A 21,868-nucleotide genomic window follows, 5' to 3' on the forward strand; every position below is an offset into this window, starting at 1 on the left:
ACAGGAGAGATTCGCCAGGTTCCCCATGTGTCGAAACAGTTGCATTTTAAAAGCAACCCATGATAATAAGATTTGAGATCATTTGCACGGCTGCAGCCACTTGTGGAGCCTGCGCATCGAATCGAATTGATTGCAATGCTAATTAAATAATTTACCTAGGGGATTATGGTGTATGGCTACCGAGTGCCGCCCTCGAAGTAATGATATGTAATACGTAGCTTAACCCCCGCGAGACAGAGCGAAAGTGTCGCCTATGTTTTACCCACCCTTGGTGTTGGTGGAAATAGTGGGGACTTTGAACCAGATCAAGCTACAAGAGCAGAGCTGATTGAATGTGGTTTAGCCAGTGTTGTCCTGTACTCCGTCTTGAGGGCATTGAAAATATCTCTGTGTGGAGTACGCAACACATGTCATAGGCACAGCTGTCCATGACACCGTAACACTCAATTGTCGAAGAGCTCCAAAGCATCTGTTCCCGGCAATTCCTAGCTAGCCAATCATACATATAATTGCCTAAGTCAGTTAGCAACTCCCGTACTCCGTCCATGCATTTCCAATCTCAAAAAGCGAGGTGTTCCAAAAGGAACGAGATATGGAGACAGGGGAAGAGAGAGGCAAAAGAGGTTGCTCAAACTGCGTCAGAGCCAATCAATTGATGGATACGTTAGCCGATCGCAGTCGATGGCGGTGAATGTCGCCAGCCACAAATCGAGTTGAACCTTCAAATATGGTGTAGGGCACATGGTTTCCAAGCTGATGAGCATCGGAGGTGGATCCATAGAAGTGACGGATCTCTCCACTTCGCCTCCCGGGGACCAATTGTCAACAATAACAATGTCCTAGCTTGGAGCCAAACCGTACCGGACTATTGGTTCTAGTAATTATATGAGATCCGTCGTATGGACGGACTCGATCTTGATGGCGATGATACGGTATTCGGCAGATATCCAACATTTCAGCTGTGGCCGTACCGTGTGGGATTCTGCTACACCTCACGCTGCTCACCAATAAATGCATCTCAGCTACCAACCTGATTCAGTCGTATGTAAGGATGGGCAGTCTATTAGTCCAGGGATTGTAACCGCTGTTGTCACGTGAGAAACAATCGGAGCGGCACAGCCAAAAACAACAATCCTGTGGCCATTGCAGTATGCACTGGCGAGCACGATGATGGTGTTTACTGTTCGGTGGCAGATCCGAACAGATCAACTCCAGGCAGGATGTTTGGTGGAGTCCAGCTAGGGACGACTCATTCTCAATTACCCACACGTTCCAACACGGGACCATCCTCATTTTACTTGGGAGGAATTAGGGGGTTAGTACAGAGTAGTATGGAGACGGGACAATGACTAATGCATACCCTGGTTTTTTTTTTTTTTTTTTTTATTTTCTCCTCGCCTCTTCATTCTTCTCCTCCATGTTCTCTCTCTCTCTCTCTCTTTTTTTTTTTTTTTTTTTTTTTTTTGGGTCTTCCAGAAAACCACCGCTATTCATGGCCGTTCCCTTGCATCTCGGAGAATAATGGATGGTGTCTGTCGAAGACCAGTACCCCTACTTAAACGCTCGAAATCGATAACAATCCAGTTGGATTTAGGAGGGGTTGCAACTGTATTAGTTATTCTGTAGATAATTGGCCAGCGAAGATCATCAAAGATCGACTAGCTGATGGTGTTCGTCACAATGTCAATACTACGTAGTATCGGTGTTAATTACTTACACAGTCAATCTATCTCGGAGAATGGGCTTGTTTGGGCTAGGTAGCATTGTCATTGGCCCAAGTCCGCCCCCTACAGTCGGGTAGTAAGGAGTCAAAATTTCGCTAGGCTCCCTTGGCTGGATGGGGCACTGGGGAGCCAGGGTCCACGAAGGACTGGTGGACTGCTTAGCTGAGTTTGTGCACCCTAGAAGTTCGTAAGGATCGATCTTAGTAGATGTTCTCGAAGTGATCTCGATGACATACTCTATATGTAAGGCTGTGCTGGTAGTGCTATGAAGATAATGATAATGATCACAATAAGCTGCCACTGCTGGCAAAAACACAAAGTTAGTACTTCGTATGTCAGCCGTCAAAACAGTACGGTGGCTTGCTGATCCCACCCGAGGCAATTACGTATCCACCTTATGTACGGAGTTTGCGATGCATTATTGATGACTATTGAAGAAATTCTGCAGGAAGGCGGATGAAGTGGGCGACGTAAACACACCATGGAAAGACAATCGGGTATTGCCGAGTGGTCCGTGATATGGGCCTGGGGCCACCAGACTCCCCACCGCAGACACCTCAGGCCGCCGGCCGTCATCAGGTTTACAGTGGTCATCGCGTGAAGGGCGATAGGATCTAAGTAAACTCTATCTCCCTGACAGAATGGAGGGAGATGGAGAAATTGGTACTACTCCTCACTGTTGGAAGGGTGATTTGCCTGATCTGGAAACCTCGGGTGTGGAAATAATGCTGATTTGGGTGTGTACGGAGTACTCAGTGTAGATGAATGCGGAGTTCAATACATGTCGTCCCGTGCTACAGCAGTAATTTTTTTTTTTTTTTTTTTTTTTTTTTGGAAGAATTCTTGGGGCCTCAGCCCCTCTACCCCTCTTGTCTTTGTATGTATGATCCCTTACTTGGGCCACACTGCTCTGACCGTACTTGTTCTGTGACTTGGTTCTGGTTGGCAACCTCGCATCCACCTGCCCTAGGAGAGCATTGTATAGATAAGGGAGCTCTAACTTTTATTCTTGTCTTTGTCTTCTTCTTTTTTCTTCTGCTTCATCCCCAGAAATATTGACCCTTTCACCATGGGTCTCGCATTATTACCATGGTAAGTACTCCGTACTTTTGTACTTCGTACTTTGCAGAGTTAGACCCGTCAGCGGCGGCAGGAACCCTACTTGCCGTACTTAAGTACCCCATAGCTGCAGAGGCAAAGTCTGTCTCCACACCATGTACGGAGCAGGGGTCGACTAGAATTCCAAGACTATGTTTATTTCCCCAGCCTAAATTGGCTATGTCTCGAGTGGACATAGATTCGGTCCACAGCGGGTGGAATCGAGACGGTCCAGAGCCAATGGAGCTCAAGACGAGGACAACTGGGGCTGAGAATAAACAAGTAAAGTATTCTTGTCGGAGCAAAAAAAAAAAAAGGCAAAATATGACGATCATCGTGAAGGTCCGTTCATCAATGAACCTTAGTGGATTTTGGTGGGCTAGCGATAGCCTGATAGATGCCCGGCAGTCCCGGCCACCCTCTTTCAGAGCCGACATGCCAATCGTGTCACCAAAAAAAAAAAAAAAAAGGCTTTCAAACTGTACTCCGTACTCCGTACTCCGTATACCGTACATTCCATTAGTTACAGTCAGTCACAGTCAGCTTTCAGCTATTTATAAACTTTAGGTTAATAATAAGACTGGCACAACAAAATTACCCAACCACGGTTTTTGCTCCACCTACGAGGTAGTAGGAGCTTGACGTAGCAGTTGGCTGGAGACAGGACTGCTGGAACTTTAGACGCCGAAGCTGGGGGGGTTCTTACTCCATTCCAGTGCACATATTTTCCTGAAAGATCTATATGTGATAGGTCCGCAGTCTGCCAGGCCGGCGTATCCACACTGTCGGGGGCACCTACATGTGCTGCATGTCCCTGTCGTTATCGGTGCCTATGTATATAGGTTGTTGGCCCACGATACTTGTCGTGCCAGTCTGTCGACTAAACTGCCTCGGCAGCCCATAGGCTTTCAGTTGCAGCAAAATCCAGCCCTTGTCTTGACTGCCACCATGGATGCACCACATATGGGGCCAGCCTCGGTGCCGAAACAATTCGTCTTGTGTTTCGACGGCACTGGAAATAAATTTAGTGGCGATGAATCAGATAGCAACGTTCTTAAGATCTTCCGAGTACGTTGGCCTCAATGACCAGTTCGAGAAGATGACTGTTAAGGACACCTTATGGTGCTTAAGTGCGCTAACAGATTACCTAGATGCTAGACCGCAGTAAAAGTCACCAGTTCCACTATTACCAGCCAGGAATCGGAACCTACGTCACCTCAAAGTCCCTTTCCAGCCATGGTCGAATCCAACGCATCAAATCTGCTTACTTGAAAGCCAAGGATTCCGCCGTGGGTTCCTCATTTGATGAACATGTGATGGGTGGGTATAAGTTCCTGATGAGATACTACACCCCCGGCGATGAAATCTACTTCATTGGATTCAGTCGAGGGGCTTACATCGCGCGCTTTCTTGCGGAGATGCTCGACTATATTGGCCTCCTTGAGGCTGGCAATGAGGAGCTGACCCGGTTTGCATGGAAGACATTCGCCAAATGGCAACAGCGGCGTGGTGGAGGGACTGATGAAGAGATAGAGGAGAAGAAAAAGCTATTTCGGTACATGAAAGCTTTCCGTGAAACTTTTAGTCGTCCGATTACAAGGATTAAATTTATGGGCTTATTCGATACGGTGAACAGTGTGCCGAGATTTGAGTCGGCTTGGATGCAGAGAAGCAAATTTCCATATACCGCTCGCAGTTCAGCTAAAGTCATCCGTCATGCCGTCGGAATTGACGAGCGGCGCGCCAAGTTTCGACAGGACCTCATTTCGGAGGCTAAATCTTGGACTCAAAAGAAAAAAGCTCATCATGGATGGGGACGTCAGTATCTGCATCAACTGCGCCATAACAATGGCAGACCAGAGAATGTGCCCGCAATTGTCGTCAATAATGGCAATAAGAATGAAAAGAGAGCCGCAGATGGGGAGTTTGCCCCAAAACATAACGACACTGAGTCAGTCTATCGTAGTATACGCGGCTCACAAGAAGCTGAGTATGAGGAGAATCATCGTTACCGTGCACCATCTCCTGTTCCTGGCAGACATCTAAGTATTGCGGTTCCCATGGTGACTGGGTCCACCGAAGACTTGACGTCGGTGAAAAGTGGGCAATCGGGGCTTTCAATTCAAGTGCCAGGTACAAACCCCCGTGTTGATGGCTTTGAGGATGAACGTGGGCAGGATATCCAAGAAGTTTGGTTCCCCGGAGGCCACGCGGACATTGGCGGGGGATGGAAACTCAGTGATGGTGAAGATTGGCCACTTAGCCATGCGCCTTTGGTTTGGATGGTCCAGGAAGCACAAAAAGCAGGCCTCCAATTTGACCCTCGGAAACTGAAGCAGTTTGAGTGCTGCGAAGAGTTCGATGGAGATTATTCCCCTATCCGGGAGAATATTAATTGGAATCGCAGCAATGGCTGGGGCCAGGATCAGGACTATGCTCATATCAGAGAACACGATAAATCCGAGCATCCTATGTTCAGATTGGCCATAAATGACAACGGCAAACAGCGCTCCAAGTCGAGCTGTAATTTCCTTACTGCCCTCCACAGTTCCAGCGCGAGCGGTTTGTTGCATGACTGTTTATCATTTGGCCAGGGTCTCCCAGCACTGTCTGTTGTGTCATGGCGAATCATGGAATATCTCCCATTCCGCAGGATGGATTTACAAGAAGATGGATCCTGGAAACCTATCCGATGGCCGCTTCCCTGCGGCGAGGTGCGTGATATCCCGTACGATGCCCAGATTCACGTGTCAGCAATCCGCCGGATGCAAGTTCACCCAGATTACCGTCCGGGTAATCTGATCATTGGCGGCGGAGGAAGGGGTGTCAAACGAGCCCCCCAAGAGTATGGAATTGGTGAGTGGGTGATCCACGACTATGAGGGCGATCCAGTTCGAGAGGTGTACATACGAAAGAAGGCTTCCAAGATGTGTAAAGATGATCTACACCGAGATCATGAATCCAGCATGTGCAAGGAGGAAGGACACTAGTAAGCCAAGGCCCAAAGGTTGTGTGTTTTCCAGTTCTTTTTCTTGTCTCCCTTACACACTTTCTCCTTGATCTAGATGCTGTCTTTTCTGTCTTACTGTTGGGTGCTGTGTTGGAGGAACCATATAATATTGGTATAATCTGTTTTAATAGTATTTCTTTTCCTTATACTATGAATCCGATTCTCAATCGTTTCCTAATGCTGGAGTTATCTCATCTTGTTAGCATAGCTGAGTTGTGGTTTGCCACGAACTATAGGTTTGACATAGCAGAAACAAATCAGACGTTGGATTGCTAAAACAATCACGCCCCCACCAGTAAAGAGTCATTTAGTCCAATGATAAAAAGTACCAGAGTATCTAATCTCTTGTAATTATGGCAGGCCTGGAAGATGAGTGGCTGGCTCAGTCCGTACCGCATGTTGGGATGTGCATAGGGGATACATTAGTTTGGCCAATTTGCAAATCTCGAACTGACCAGACCGAACCAGATAGATTTGCCACCAAACGGGGAAATATATCCGCTGGATTCAGCTGTTCGGCATTCTTGGGTGGGAGTAACAGGCGTCGTCTACCAGGGAAGAGAAAGTAGGAGTGGGAAGAGTGGCCCGTGACTTGCCCGATCGGTGACCTCGTGCCGGAGTCTTGACCTCACCATTTCAACTTCCTTTCCCCCTTCTCCCTTCTTCACCCTCGTCTTTACCGCCCCCCCATTCACCCACCCCCACCTCAACCAAAGGTCTTCAGTCTTGGTCTTCTCGTCGAGAGACAGCGAGGGAGAGGTTGGGTCACATATTCTGGGGCAAAGTGCCTCTTTCCGCCCATTATCGTCTGGGTTTTACTTTCCCTTCGTGTGGGTCTCAACCAGTCTCAATATCTGTCCTGGAACAGTTTTGTTCGTCGCATCAGCATGCAGCAAGCTTTAGCCTGAAATTTTCCTGCCAGCCAATATGGAAGCATCTCATCTACCCCCAGAGGGGATTGTACTTCCCCCGAGTCCCATGAATTCGGTCGACTCGACGACATCCGCAGTCGAGACAACGGAGCCGGAAGAGAGTGTCATGATCACCTTAACACTCACGCCGCACCCGCCCGCCGCTTCCCCGAGTCGTTTGCCTTTCACCCGCTCCCATTTCCGGTCGCGATCTTTAGCAGAAGTCCCGGGGCTCCCTATGACGCGCGCTCGTTCTTCCCCCGGGTTGGATTCACGGGGAAGATATATCTTCGTCAACGGCCGCGATGCACCGGCAAACTTCGTGGACAACACTCCCAAACGCTACCTACCCTTGCAGGCCACATCTGGGGAAAACCTCGAGGCGAGAATGGTACCACGGAACATCTCCCAAACCATCTCAGAACATGCCGAGCTCGACACGGGAATGGCCTCGTCCCAAGGGGTGCATCCCGCTGCATCACCTATGTTTTCTTACACTTTCCCGCGCATCGGTCGCCGACGACCATCGTCTCCCCTCCATTTTCATGCTGGGAATCCTACTGGGCAGTCATCTAGCAGCCCCTCTTCCGCACACTCCTCTCCAGTCATTCTGAATTCCAGATACAACGAATCTTACCCGGCACATTCTGCATCCTCGACTTCCTCAATTCCTTCCACACCTACCAGTATCCGGTCTCGTAGTCCGAGTATCTCTTCGTTGGAAACTATCCCAGACATACCTGATGCTGAAGCCGAAGCTACTGAAGCCGACCAGATCGCGGCCTTGAAAGCTGCTGCCGATAGAGCAGATGAAGCGGAGGCGGCGGCAAATGGGAACCGACGGCGCGGAACGTCCGACACTTCAGGGCCCTCAAGTACGTTCATGAATATGAGGGGTAGCTCAGGCTACGGTGCCAGGGCTGATAAAAGGAAGCGATGGAGCGTTTGTGGAGCTGAGCGCCGTCAAGACCTGGACCTGGAAACCATCTGGGAAGACTGAATGTTGGAAAACATCATTTGGGCCGGGGCTCCTCAGGGGCTCCTCACCGTTGTACACCTGAGCAAATTGCCCTTGGATACAAGACCATTCGGCTGGTGGCCTTGTTGTTGAGTTTATCGAACACTATTAAGTTCATATCGAGCACGCCATCAAGCCCATTTTACTGTCCAATCTTGCGGATCGGATCGGAATGGGGGCAAATATGTACTACCGATCGCCAGCAAAACTCGCCCTCCTACGCAATGATTGACGCGCTTCTATTCCGCTCTAGCTCGTCGCTAAGATTTTGTCTCGGTCTATCATTGTGAACCACTATGTATTATACTATATTGGTTCTTTCTTTTCTTTTCATTGCTCTCTTTCTGTTTTATTTATTCTCTTTTCCCTTGCTCCTCAACCTTGCATGATTTGTCTATTTGATACTCCGAGCTGAACGGAAACTCTGGCTTTCACTTGCTCTGTTTTTCGGCGCTCCGTTTGGGAAATTGCGGATACCCCTCTTACTATCCTTAGGTGGTACTGCCTGTTTACTGTCGTCTGCCTTGCTTGCGGGATACGCGGAGTCTCGAGTATTGGGCAGGTTCATTGATATTCTCTGCCAATCGTATTCATATCTGAGTTGCATGAGGGCGTAATCTATGCACGCGGAAATGTTGTCCAGAGGAAGGGTGTGTTGTGTTATTTTTCTGCATTGCCGGGAGAGATTGAATAGCGTCGTCGTCGTGATTCCCCTTCCCTTCCTATATCTCTTTCTCTCTCTCTCTCTTTCTCACCCACCCACCCACCATGGGACTGACCGGCATTTTGTGTCTTCTATTATGGATCAGAATCACCTTACGTATCGGACTTGTTTTGGTCTGCTTCTTGTGAATGTGTAAATATCGACATACATACCTATCCTCTTGACATACAACTTGCTATTAACACTCCCAACTAGTTGAGGATAATGGAATCCCCTACCCGGTGGGATGTATAGGACAGTAGAAGAGTTGATTTACAGAAGCCGCTCCAACTAAACAACGTGCCCACTCACACAGCAGACTTCTTCCCCGACGCTGAGGGCAAAGAATCGTCCCTCTCGGGCCCTAACCCGTCTCTTCCCAGGCCATAAAGCTCGCAGATCTGAGCTGCCGCGCGCTCCCCACTCCAGTACGCACCGGTCGTGGTCCCCAATGCCACAAAGGGCGCCGTATGCTCCCCCGCAAACCAGACTCCTCGGTCCACACCAACGCCAGCTCGCAACACCTCGATGTCTCGATCGGCGCTTTCGAGACCGACCTGGAAATTGCAATACGACCCATGGCCTGCGTACGGGTCATTCTGCCACTGGGTTGCCAGGAAGGCGAGTGGTTTGCAGTCTTTCGATGTCTCCGAATACCCGCTGAGACTGGAGTAGAAGGGATGGAGGAAGGCGTCGAGGAAGTTGTAGTATTCCTCAGATGAAGAGTCAAGATTCTTCACTTTTAACACGATGTAAGTAGCGCAGGGACCATATGTATAGAAGAGCAGGGTTGGCTGGGCACAGTGAGTGGGCAGGGCTGCTAGCGAAATACATTCTTGATTCCATATGATGCCTTCGGGGTGCTCTGTGTATACTGGGTCGAGGAACTGTATAAATGTGGGATTATCTTCCGACGGTGTTCCATCGGTCGAGGTGGGTTTAGAATCTTGTTCTGTATGCCAGAATGCTTGCGGGAATGTAACATAAACTTTCTCCAGTCGACCATAGCTAATATTGTTGATCGCCTGTGTGAGCCGTGGGGGCAGCTCTGGATTGAATGCAGCTTGATTGCGCTTTAACCAACCCAAAGGGCAGGTAACCACCACTTCGTCGAATTGAAAAGTTTCCCCGGTTGCAGTTGTTAGGGCCACTTCGCAAGGCGTTCGCAAACCGTCACGTAGTTTCGAGTCAATTTTGACAACGGGTTGATTTAGGCGAACATCAGTCTTTTCAATAGCTACTTTGGAAACATGCTCCAGAATAGCTCTATAAGTCGATGCTACGAAGTAGTTGTCTAATGTTGGAACTTGGTTAGCAAACACAGAATGCCGTGTAGCTATGGAAGAGACCTACTCCCATCAATGCACTCCTCAAGACAGAAAAACTTCAGGCTCTGTCTTTCTATAGGATCACCGACGTAAGCCCCCCATAACCTACTTAACTCAATACATAGCTCTTTCTCTAGTGGCGTGAGACTTGTCTTCTCAATCCGCTCCCGGAAAAAATCGAGCAGACTTCGATCAGGCGGAATAGTATCTTTATGAGCATTGCTATACTTAAAGGCCTCGCCGATCGTGTTCCACAGAACCTCGGATAGCTTGATGGCTAACTCGCTATCCAGGAGATTCCTATCTGGAGCGAACAGCATCTGGTAGCCATTAAAGTCTTCAATCGTTGTTTCTGTCAAAGCTGCAATGCCGACAATAGGGTTTTTCCCAGTGCCATGGATCCAATTTGGTCCTCTTCCGAACCATTAGAGCGGTCTTTCTAAAGATGTAAGAACTGCAGTCGGCAGGGTATAAGGACTTACAGATCGACCAGGTGATCTTCAATTTTGCTTTGATGCACCTATCACCAATTAGTGTTACCTCTACCACGAAGAATATTGAACACTCACCCTCCCCCCAGTTCGATTTCTTGCCTCGAAGACGGTTACCTGAGCACCATTTTGCGCAAGTATATCTGCACATCTCAGTCCGGAAAATCCGGCTCCAATGATAGCCACGTGGGGTTTTTTGCCCATGGCAATGAGATGTCGTGGGATATGTCTACTCTTTTGCCGTTGGCGTAAGAAAAACGAAGAATTGGATCTGGTAACTCCAGTATGGAAAGCTTTCTTCTTGCGTCGCACAGCTCGATCAGCTTTGCAGGTTTATGACATGAAAACAGTGCTTAGGTCTAGCAAATGTCCCTTTTGAATCAAGTTAAGTGGTAAATAGCACCCCGTAACTAAAGCATCAAAAGATGATGAGAAAACGAGAAGAAGAGAAGAAAAGAACAAGGATCGTTGCTCAACACACAAAAATTGAAACCAACAACTTACTGCAAGAGATAATTGACTACAAAACGACATAAAACGAGATGGGCAGTTCATTTGTCGTTGATAGAGAACAGGGGCCAAGAACCAAGTCCAGAAAGAGGAAGTCAGCAGTCTCGCCACGTGCAGACCGACTTCATCGAGACTACCATGGAACTAGATACTAAAGACAATAGGCAGAAGATCCCGAACCAACATCCGGGCGAGACTCAACCCCGCACTATACGTTGAACGCGCAGAATCATGTCAGTAGTTATGGTAACGCAGAGTTCCTACTTCATCAATAAGGGGCCTGCATAGCATGCATGACGCTTCAATAATTAGGCTGTGGTAGGTCAATAGAACTTTAACCACAGCCTCGTTCGCCACCAACCATAGCTGACCATCTGCACTGAATGGACCATTTCTAATCAAATTACTCATCAAGGGCGGTGAAAATTCATCTAATTCGTTTTCAATAGATGTATTAGCCTGAGAGAATTACAATTGCATATCATCTACCGTGAACTTCTGCGGACAGGATTTCATCATCAATGTCAGGCAGGAATTACAGCACCAGAGACGAGGAAACTATGCCGTCTCAAGAGCAAGGACTGCACTAGACAGGAAGGACAGGCCAATCGTCATAGGAGCATCGCTCAGCGTCATACATGCAACCACCGCGTGCTGTGTTGCAAACTCCAACATGGTCGCAAAACAAAAGATTGGATATGGAACAAAGGAAAAGGAACAAAAGAAAACAATTTGTATCATGGAGGAACTGGCCATTTCCTCTCTACCGCCATGCCCCCTGGCTTAGTGAAAGCAAGCCTTGGATACAATCAAGGTCTTCTTCTTGACTCGCACTGCCCCCGCCGGCCATGAATGCAGAGACATCTGCATCCATTTCTGGAGCGGCTTTGCCGTTGCCTCCGCTAGCTTTCCGCTGTGATGCCTGCGACAGTCGAGAGCGTTTACCAGCTGCAAGCAGACCCTTATTAGCCTTGCCATCTCGCCCTTTCGAGTCCCTCAGAACGGGGCGTTGAGAATGATGATGGGAAGCTGCTCGGCGGCGGATATGAGATACACGAGTTCCTGGAATCCAGTTTTCTTTGTCGGAATCACCACATTGCAGATCTGGATCATCATTCTTTGCGTTGGATGGGGCCAACTTGGAATTCATAGCGGGAACAAGTGCCGTTCTGTTGCTTGCGATATTTTGGCTGGATTCCAGGCGGCCCAGGGAGGAAACTGTGCGCGAAATCTTTCGCCGCTTTTCTCGTAAAGTTTGAGGAATAGGTGTGTTGAGGTACTCAGACTGGATAGAGGTCATGGAATTCCTGTGTCTGGCTGATACGCTTCGGGTTAATGAACGCGGTGCTCCGGGACGGAAATCCCCCGGGGAATTGGAGTTGGGAGCGCTTTGAGAGCTGGATGGGGTTGATAGGGCACTTCGGGCATCGGTGTCGAAGAATGATTCCCAGTTTCGAGGGTCTCGAGACCGTCCGAAGAGTCCCTCTCTCTCCGCAGAACCTCGCGGCGTTCCAAGGACCACTGCACTATTGCTCCTCCGAAGACTTGGAAACCGAGGCTTTCGGGTTGAAAACATGGAGATTCGATTTTTAGAAGGGGATGGTTCACCTTCGGCACGAATAACAGCCTTTCCATCAGAGGACATGGCAATTCGAAGTGCGTTTCGTCCCTTTGGAGGTGACGGGGTCAGTTCACCTTCCTTCCGCACCATTGCCTCCCCATCAAATGATAAAGAAATGCGCAAAGAAGGTGGCGATCTCGCGTCCGATACACCACTAGGTGTGATAGGTTGTTGTACCACTGGTTGGCCCTCACGAAGCTCGGAAACGGATCGCTTTCTCTTCGCAGAATTTGGGGGCAACTCCTCCGCTTCCAAGCTTTGCTGTGTTTGGATCGTTGACTCTGGCTTCGGTGCCATCTCGTCCACGACTTGTTGGCTATACTCGTGGGCTTCGGATGACTCCACGATAGTTTGGGAATTTGGCCTCAGCTGCTCGATCTCATCTTTGTCCCCATGCCCTATGTCCCTTTCAGACGAGCCGATGTTGGGCGACCGGTCCGTTGGATTCTGCTCATTGCCTGAGTCCTCGTACTGGTCTGTCCCACTCGACGATCCTGGTTCCACATTTAAATTGTCATCACTAGAGCTATTTTTCGACGCGTCGGCCGCTGTCGACCGTGGGGCTAAGAGTTCATGAGGCTGAAGAGGTTTCGACTTTCGACGGTCGTTCTGACGACGGTTCTGGAACCAGATCTAAGCATAAGAGGAACACATCAGCATGGCCAATCGGTAGAAACATATTGCACTTGGGCGCAAGGGAACATACTTGCACTTCCTTTTCGCCCAATGAAACACGCTTGACTATATCTCCACGGGCAGCTTTATCTGGCTTGGGATTATGTTGATACTCTGCCTCGAGAATAGCATGGTCTTCGGGACTGCCGAACGACATCAGAATGCCTCTCGTCGTAGATTGATATATAGGAATGATCGTACCTGGTACGACGACGCTTCTGTCTCGCTAGCAATTTATTATCGACGCGTGGGGGCAAGTTCTGAGTGAGGGTTTTCTGCGAGTGGACCAGAAAAGCATAATTTAGAGCAGCAGCGGCGGCGGCGGCCGACTCCGAAGCCTGAGCAGTGGACGGGGGCGAGGAACAAGCTGCTACAGAAGGCTCCGGATCAGACATGGAGGGCGGACTGGCTACCTGTGAGAGAAGCAGACGGGAAGCATGGGGACTGGAGGTCAAGAAGAAAAAGGAAGGGGAAAGAGGGAATGTTATAGAGGACCCAATAATATGAACTATCGGGGGAGATTAGGGGAAGCTGGATGGGGGAGAAATGAGCGTAAGTGAAGAAGGAAAAAAGCAGTTCATCTAATCGCGTCGCGATGTGGACGCGGACGGGGCGTGCAGGCGTTAGAGACGCATCGCTGCTAGCTCGGGCTAGCCCGCCTTTACATTGGGACAGTTCAGAGGTCTATCTCGAGGTGGAAATGCTCTTCTGTTGTGCTACGATGGAAGAACATGATCTGGCGCTATTTGTCCCCATGTCACGTCTATCCTCCAGACATCCTCATGTTTTCTGGTCCATCCATCCATCTATACACATCGCGGGGTTGACGTGTGGTTCGTACCGGTGTAAGGACGCCGGTAAATTACCTAATGCAGTGGAGCCCGTGTTGTGATGCGCTGTCACGTGGCTGTCGGCGATCTGGGTCACTCTTGCTTGTGCGTCTAAATGTGCGTCTCCATCACTACATCCATCCATGGGAATAGGATTTACAGTTGTACCCTAATCAAATAGGATGCAAATGCAATTGGGACAAGTATACCCGCTGTCAATGCACAATGGCTCTTATCCATTGATCTTTTTCTACATACTGTCTTCGCCCTGGTATCTCATCATTTCAAAATCTCAATTTTAAATAAATCCCACGTGCTCACAAACCCGAAAAAGACCGAGGAAGGCTAATATTATCGAGAGAGTATGGCGAAAGATAGTGGCTATCGCTATGATACAACTTTCATATCGTACGTGAGGTCGCTACAATGTAGGTTGACCCAGCAAGAAAATAGACGCCCAGTATGATAGACCCGAATGCAAACCCCTGTAGCCTCGAGTGTTCGGTGCTATTCTGTCGATTCAAGATAGCTTCCATAATAGGTAGACCTGTCAAGTAACTATGGGTTAAGCAGCGGTTATCATCGATTAGCACCCAAACATAGCTGTCTTAGGTAAGAGTAAGAGGACCTTGGACTGACCTAAATCGACATGATAATATGAAAGGTACCGAATCTCTGCCCGATGGTCTCTACGCTCCCCATCTTGGCTACGCAGGGTATGAGCAGGCTAACGAAGGCACCGCTAGCAAAACCGTATACGAGTCAAAAGACAGGGAAGGATTCCCGTGTGTGGGCACCGGGAATCAAACGACTGCAGACTTACATTCACTCATACTCTACAGATTAAATCAACACCATCAGAAAATGCAATAGTAATAGTAGTATTATGATTCTCGCTGATTCATATGGCTAGGAATATTCCATGGGTCATAATCCGCATGGACAAAAGCACGATCAACCGTCGGCACGCTCTCAATCATATACTGCAAACTCTCGCCGATATCGTGACTATCACGGAGGCTGGTTTTGGCCTCGAAGACAATATCCACCTCAACGTTCAGCCGGTCCCCAGCATAGTAGGCTTTCAGATCCTGAATATTGAGGATGGCTTTGGAAAACCGCATAGTCATGTACAGAAGGATGCTGTGATCTATCCCCGATGCGGCTGTGCCGGTCAAGTGGCTGATATGCTCGGCTGCAGTTCCGGTCCAGTTCCAGATGATATAGACCGAGAGGAGAAGGCCGCCTAGGGGGTCAATGAACCAGGTTCGTGTGAGGGAACCAACTGGAAATCAGATGTATGAGTATATGGTTCCATGGACCTGGATGGGTTAAGACTGTTAGGACTGCTTGAACTTACTTAGTGGAAACAAGATGCTGAATAAGTTGAAGATGACGTCGGTCATGGCATCTTGTGCTAGGGCCTGCACACTCGAGTTCTTGATGAGACGGCACCACAACCAACATGCCAGTTTCACTAGAACGGTGCTAGCCATGACCGCAATCGATGGTATGGAGAGTTCGACCAAGGTGTGCTCCGTGGATACGAGCCGACCCAAGGAGGTCAAGGCAACCTGGACAAAGGACACTATCATAACAACCGCAAAAACGAGGACACTCAAAGGCTCAAGCCGACGTCTGCTAATGGGGTACCGATATCGGTCGTCGTTCTTGATGAGCTTAGTCGTGGCCCAGACAATGGCTGTACTCAAAAAATCCAATATTCCGTCCACCAAGCTAGCGAGGACCGAAAGAGAATTCGTCATTGACATAACCGCAATTTTGGCGGCCAGTAGAACCACATTTGCTGCGAAATTGATGTATATAGATAAAGTCACAATACGATCCTCGCTGTCTACCAAATCATGTCGTTTCGCCACGATCTCTGGTGAGGAAGGAGCGTTCTCGTCGGCTGACGCGGGCAAAAGAGGCGAATTTTCATCGGGTATTCGATAGAGATTCTGGGGAGTGCGTTTGACTTTACCGCTTTTCTTTGGCCCTGCACGGTCGCTAGCAGTGCTCCCTCCCTCGCTCATAACTACCGCGTCGTTATCAAATAGATCAGATTGGTGGTGATAATCTCCAATAAGTCGATGTGGTAGTGGTGAATCAAGTAGTCGATCAATATACACGTATTGTGCTATCAACTCATTGTTGTGCTCATAGTATTTCCGCCTAGTTTTCGACTAGAGTCTTAGCAGTTGAACCCATTGTCGATGAGTGAAGGAAAGCTCAACGCATACAAACTTTTGGATAATCCTTTCAATGTGTCGGGATCCCGGTAGTGCCACTGCCTAAAATACAACTGATCAGTATGAGGTCAAACGTTTGTCTTCTTCCCAAAACATACCAATTATACATTGGCTTGATATTGCCTATCAACCGTCTGGCCCGCTCCAAAGGAACTTTGTCCATCCGTTCCCAGGGCGTGACCAAATCATCTTGCTGAAAGCCACCATCTTGATCATCTCGGCTCTGGACTGAGACAGACCGTCTGCGTATGAGCCTGGCCAGTGATTGCCCACGCGTAGATAGGATTTCTCCCTCTCGGGCAAGGGTAGGCGTTCTGGGTTGGATGGAATCGGGCGATAAGGGAGGTGATGATGGGGGAAATTGCGGCGTGGAGTTAGATCGAAGCATAGAGCTAGTCATGAGGCCAATGGGGTGCCAGAAGGCAGATGGTATCACGGCGCATGGAATACTTCAATGATGCTACTAGTAGTATCCCTCGCCGATGCCGTCCGAGCAGGTGACTGCGCTATCGGATCAGATCGATCTTATCAACACGTGATGCGGAGTAGAGTCATGTGTCCACGCCCAATGTGGAATCCCCAGAATCCCTCGAATCAACCTCAACTTTGCCTGTTGAAGACTGGGAAGTCGTCCATGGTTTGCAGCTTAGCATTGCAGTCACTGGGTATCAGAATGGCCCTACCGTCAGGAGAAGAACGAGGTACGGAGTATGGTGCAATGAGAACTTCCCAATTCCAACTCGGAAACCGGGGGGCTGGGCCGATTTGTGTTGGGATAAAAGACGCGGTCTCCTAAGAGTCTTTGGCGCCAAGTTGAGAAACCCCTATTCGCTGTCGGCGAAATAAATTAAACGTTGAATTCCTATTTAGCCGACACCGAGGCAATATCCGTCCATACAGATGAGGGCTGTCGTGCTCAGGGCCTCAGTCTTTATTTCCAATCAATAGGACGACAGCAAGACGGAATTGCCGGATGAATTGATAACGTTCCCTGACCCGGTCACGCCAATCAGGACCCCAAGAGGAGGCAAGAAGAGACGGAGCCATTTTTAGTCTCGGGCCGGACGTCCACCCCGGATTTTCATGCGTTCGATTAACGCATCCCCGCGTCTACTCGCCTTTGAGCCACCGGCCAGTCCGTGTTAAGCCGCTGATGTCGCAGTATTAACCTGCTTACGACATCGAACATGACAGGTCTTGTGTGAAGATCATAACGGATTGCAAAATATATAGACTTTACCCATCCCCTATCCCGCATACGTGCTCTTCTCCTACTCTCTTTCGACATTTTCTGCTTTACGGGGCCTCTCCAAAAATGGGGCGAGCTTTTACCATTGGCTTGACCTCATTTGCGGCCACGGGGTCGTTTCTATTTGGATACGATAGTGGTGTGATGACCGATGTGATTGAATCGAAGAATTTCCTCTCCTACTTTAATACTACACAAACATCGGCCATTATTGGAGCGATTAATAGCACTTTTTCTGGAGGAGGTACGGTTTTTCTTTAACACCCTATCTGACCTTAATTGATAATTAGATGGATTGCAGCTGCTATTGGATCCCTTCAGGGAGGTCTGACCATGGATCGATTTGGACGAAAATTCACAATTCAAACGGGAGCCTTCATCTGTCTCATCGGCGCTATCCTCCAGGCCTCTGCCAGGAATCTGGCGATGATTCTTGTCGGTCGAATTTTTGCTGGATATGCGGTCGGCCTCATGTCGATGTCAGTGCCAGTGTACCAGGCAGAGGTTGCACATCCTCACTCACGTGGCTTCATCATTGGGCTGGCGCAACAGATGATTGGGATTGGATTCATTGTCAGCACGTACGTTATGATGTCCGTGTGTTTCTAATATTCGACATTAATGGTTTTTTTTAGGTGGGTGGGATTTGGCTCCCTCCATGCGCCAGAGACCAGTGAATTCCAATGGCGCTTTCCTTTGGCATTCCAAACGGTTCCGGCACTGCTGCTAGTGGTGGGTATGTTCTTCATGCCAGAGTCTCCCAGATACCTGGTGGAAAAGGAACGCTACGAAAAAGCTATGCGAATCCTGAAGAAATTGCACTTTGACGGCTCAAACGAGGAATGGATCCAGAGGGAGTATAACGAGATCAAAGCAACTATCAACGCTGAGAAGGCCGTCATGACACCTGGCTGGCTTGCCATGTTTAAGGTGCCGCAGTGGCGCACCCGGCTATTGTGAGTAATTCTCTCCCCAGCCAGTCAGCCAGCTCCCATTCCTAATGAGATTTACCGCATCCTAGCCACGGCGTCGCTGTCCAAGTGTTCACCCAAATGACCGGGGTCAACGTGATTGGATATTACCAGACAATCATCTACAATGCCCTGGGGATTACGGGCAGTCGCAACATCCTTGTCGCCGGCATCTACAACTGCGTGGGGCCCCTCACCAACCTGGCTTTTATCATCTTCCTGCTGGACCGTGTCGGACGGCGCAAGCCCATGATGTTCGGCGCGACGGCCATTGGCATCGTGTTGATCTGTTTTACGGGACTGCATGCAAACAACGACGATGGATCACGACGCGGCTACAGCATTGGAGGCGTGTTTTTCATCTTCTGTATCACGATCATTTTTTCCCTGTCATTTGGGCCCTGCAGTTGGTGAGTGTCTTGAAACACTGTTCCCTTTCTTTCTCTCTATCTTTTTCCACCTGATAGTCTCACTTACATGTACACCCGCAGGACCTACATGGCCGAGGTTATGCCGATGCAAATCCGGGGCAAAGGGAACGCGTTTGCAACGGGGTTCGGCAACTGGGCCGTCAGCACGCTATGGAACCAAGTATCGCCCCTTGCCATGGAGAAAATCGAGTGGAAATTCTACCTCATCTTCATCATATGGAGTGAGTCTCAAACTGGTTTGTAAAATGCAGGCTTCCGGACTGAATGCTAACTTAGATGACAGATTTCTGCATCACCCTGCCCACAGTTTACTTCTTGTTTGTGGAGACAAAACAACAGTCCTTGGAAGAAATTGATATCCTCTTCGGTGGTCGGGCATTGGGTACCTTACCGGAGGATGTGACGAAGAGAACACTGGAAAAAGCCGAGGAGACGGGCGTGTCAGTTACTAATGTGGAACATAGTAGGGTTTGATGGTTATCAAATCAGCCATCCGCGCCCTAAGTTTACCCATTCTGCTTGATTTCTAGCTGTCTTTTAAGTATACTTGTTAGTAGAATTATAGTATATTGGTTACAGAGAAATCTCTGTAATACTAGGACATTAGCAAATTTCCTAATTCTAGTTAGAAAGACAGTGTTAAAGGGCACATGACCACCACTACGTGATATCTCAACGAGAACCACAAGATAATACATACAATACTCTCTGGGACTAGGCCTCGGCCTAATCGAAAGCTGTCAGGCGGTTTATGTTGGGCCTGCTGTATATCTTTCGCGCAGGTCCTCACACGGAGAGCCTGGAACAACTTACGCGGCGGCTAGGGAGGAGCCACTGTTCCAAAATTTTACGGCTCTTTAAAGTGTGTTGCTGGTACCCCGAATCAGGAATGAATCGCGAGAGTCGGAGCTCGGCAATCATGTTGCCCATCTTCTCGTCGTTAACAAAGTGCTGACTGGAAGCAAACATCATACCTTCGAGAGGCTTATAGGGCTCGTGCACGGTCTCAACCCGCATACGATTAACTGCAAAGAGGTGAGATTTAGAAAAGAATGCTTAATCTGCTGCTACACTGATCAACGTACCTCCGAAGCCAAAGGGGTTGTTTTAGCATTTGGGTCTCCCAGAAGCAATGGCAAAGTGAGCTCGTTGAATCGGTAATACCGTCAGTAATGACTTCAGCCTGACCTTCGGTATCAGCAGCGATGGCAGAGATGGAAAGGCGCCCGAACTTCTTATCGGCGTCGACACAGAACCATTCGTGTCCTGCTTTGATAGTGAAGTCAACCTTAGGCTCGAAGCTTTCGACAGAGCGGATGTAACCGCCGGAAGACGGCTGCGGAATTGAAACAACCCATTAGCATAAAACAACATCAATATTGTGCACTCGCCTGAATAGCAAGCAGGTACAACATATTCGACGAGGCCAAGTCGGGGGCGAGGCAAAGAAACGTCAGGAAGAAAAGGTCTCATACCACGCAAGCGAGAGGCGAACCCGTGTGGACGTCGCCACAAGGGAATTTACCAGCCAGTTCTCACTAGAAAAGACAGGTCGTTAGTCCATATACTCGACGAGATTATGATGGGTGCAGCAAGTATCATACGCTGATTGACATTGACGGGCTCGAGGTAAGCGGAGCTCTCGAGCGGCGTTGATGTGTGGGAGTTTTCGGGTTGAGAAGTCATTTAGTTGCTCGTTCGGAGAGGCGATGACGCAATTAAGAGCAAGTTAGAAAGTTATACTGACTATTAAGATTCTTCTCATGGCTACAGACAGGGCCGTTTTATGTTATGGCGTATTCACATGGGAAGCCAAATGTCAGTCAGCTGAATACGCGTATAAGCTAGTATCACCGATCATATGAATACTAATGGATCTGCATTGAAAAGTATAAGGTCTCTAACTATCTGAATCAACCATTCAAAATAATATAATTATTATATTGTCAACATAATCATTATATTATTTTAGCGTGGTGGAAAAATAGTATTCCGGCCTTGGCCGAATGCCTTTAGGTACAGGACGAGGACGCCGCGGAGGTCTTCCACAGCCATTGAATTTCATCGATTCGAAGAAGCGGTATAATCTCGCGGAGCTCGTTCTTTGTAAGTCTTTTAAAATATACATAAATTAGTATGTAAATCGGAAGTTAAATTAAATAAAATGCCTTGTATAGCTAACAGCAGTTTCATCATTCCGATCATCAAGAATAAAGCCTCTATTCAGGCACTTATCTCTGCATATTTCTCGCCTGTCATCCTCCACGGTCAGGCATAGAAACGCAAGGCTTGCAAACGCCAAAAGCTTTAATTTTTCCAGTTTAGGAAGTCGGTAGAATGGTGTGGTCATTGCTATCGGGGCCTTAAAGCGCTCAATCACGGGCCTGATTAACATAATGAGGTTCAGTATTTACGAAATCCGCCAAGAATCGCGATATATCAACTAAATCCAATATGGTATAGATGATTATCAGATCTCGCTTATTTTGCCTAATTAGATTCTGCCAGGCAGAAAATATAATATAATTTTATATAATTATATTATGCAGAACCTCTCTAATAAAAAAGGCGAAAAACAAAGGAACAAAGTCGGACCGAGTAGATGCTGAATAACGACTACCGACCCGATCCACTAGCACGCCCGCCGGCGCCGCGAAGGCGAAGATTATAAAGGTCAACAGGGTGCCAATCCAGGCGATATTAAACTCGGAATGATCGCGCAGGATGGTAGCATGGTAGAATTCCTGGAAGACCCCAAAGGCATTCTGAAACCCCAGCGTGCAGAAAAGGGATATAAAGGCCCCGATCAGCGCAATCGTCGAGCGAAACCTGTCCCACGGAGTCAGCGGCATTCGCAGGGAGGAAGTAGATGGCCCTTACGTGAACTCTTTCGGGGGGGAGGCATTGGCTCCGACGTGGGGGGCCGTACTGTCCACCCTCGCGGACATGATGAACGATCCAAGTTGATAGGGGCTGAGCTGAAGCAGCAGAAAAACCTGGAGGAAGCAGTAGCAGCGGCAGCAGAGGAAGAGCAGGAACCGCGAGC

General features: G+C 48.6%; 7 protein-coding genes across 7 annotated transcripts; 3 read left to right on the forward strand and 4 right to left on the reverse strand.

The window, feature by feature from the left end:
• Positions 1–3,770: 3,770 nt before the first annotated feature.
• Positions 3,771–5,812, forward strand: ATNIH1004_007745 (T6SS phospholipase effector Tle1-like catalytic domain-containing protein; the record flags this gene model as incomplete). The annotated part of the gene is made up of 2 exons (XM_033572364.1): positions 3,771–3,890; positions 3,974–5,812. The coding sequence occupies 2 exons, from the start codon at positions 3,771–3,773 to the stop codon at positions 5,810–5,812; spliced, it is 1,959 nt and encodes a 652-aa protein (XP_033425679.1).
• A 947-nt stretch (positions 5,813–6,759) lies between these two features.
• ATNIH1004_007746 (uncharacterized protein) lies at positions 6,760–7,743 on the forward strand (the record flags this gene model as incomplete). The annotated part of the gene is made up of 1 exon (XM_033572365.1): positions 6,760–7,743. One exon carries the CDS (start codon positions 6,760–6,762, stop codon positions 7,741–7,743), a length of 984 nt encoding a protein of 327 aa, XP_033425680.1.
• A 1,029-nt stretch (positions 7,744–8,772) lies between these two features.
• ATNIH1004_007747 (flavin monoamine oxidase family protein) lies at positions 8,773–10,487 on the reverse strand (the record flags this gene model as incomplete). Its single annotated transcript, XM_033572366.1, has 4 exons — positions 8,773–9,758; positions 9,818–10,206; positions 10,275–10,312; positions 10,362–10,487. 4 exons carry the CDS (start codon positions 10,485–10,487, stop codon positions 8,773–8,775), a joined length of 1,539 nt encoding a protein of 512 aa, XP_033425681.1.
• Positions 10,488–11,556: 1,069 nt separating this feature from the next.
• On the reverse strand, positions 11,557–13,484 carry ATNIH1004_007748 (homeobox domain-containing protein; the record flags this gene model as incomplete). Its single annotated transcript, XM_033572367.1, has 3 exons — positions 11,557–13,047; positions 13,121–13,232; positions 13,291–13,484. 3 exons carry the CDS (start codon positions 13,482–13,484, stop codon positions 11,557–11,559), a joined length of 1,797 nt encoding a protein of 598 aa, XP_033425682.1.
• A 1,319-nt stretch (positions 13,485–14,803) lies between these two features.
• ATNIH1004_007749 (cation diffusion facilitator family transporter) lies at positions 14,804–16,571 on the reverse strand (the record flags this gene model as incomplete). Its single annotated transcript, XM_033572368.1, has 4 exons — positions 14,804–15,204; positions 15,280–16,094; positions 16,163–16,213; positions 16,270–16,571. The coding sequence occupies 4 exons, from the start codon at positions 16,569–16,571 to the stop codon at positions 14,804–14,806; spliced, it is 1,569 nt and encodes a 522-aa protein (XP_033425683.1).
• A 915-nt stretch (positions 16,572–17,486) lies between these two features.
• Positions 17,487–19,296, forward strand: ATNIH1004_007750 (sugar porter family MFS transporter; the record flags this gene model as incomplete). Its single annotated transcript, XM_033572369.1, has 6 exons — positions 17,487–17,664; positions 17,722–18,001; positions 18,056–18,376; positions 18,442–18,801; positions 18,883–19,043; positions 19,106–19,296. 6 exons carry the CDS (start codon positions 17,487–17,489, stop codon positions 19,294–19,296), a joined length of 1,491 nt encoding a protein of 496 aa, XP_033425684.1.
• Positions 19,297–19,536: 240 nt separating this feature from the next.
• On the reverse strand, positions 19,537–21,770 carry ATNIH1004_007751 (uncharacterized protein; the record flags this gene model as incomplete). Its single annotated transcript, XM_033572370.1, has 5 exons — positions 19,537–19,548; positions 19,636–19,847; positions 19,987–20,158; positions 21,447–21,651; positions 21,703–21,770. The coding sequence occupies 5 exons, from the start codon at positions 21,768–21,770 to the stop codon at positions 19,537–19,539; spliced, it is 669 nt and encodes a 222-aa protein (XP_033425685.1).
• Positions 21,771–21,868: the final 98 nt, after the last annotated feature.

Source organism: Aspergillus tanneri (assembly GCF_003426965.1).
Source record: "Aspergillus tanneri strain NIH1004 chromosome Unknown AapTan_7_pilon_pilon_pilon, whole genome shotgun sequence".
Taxonomy (NCBI): domain Eukaryota; kingdom Fungi; phylum Ascomycota; class Eurotiomycetes; order Eurotiales; family Aspergillaceae; genus Aspergillus; species Aspergillus tanneri.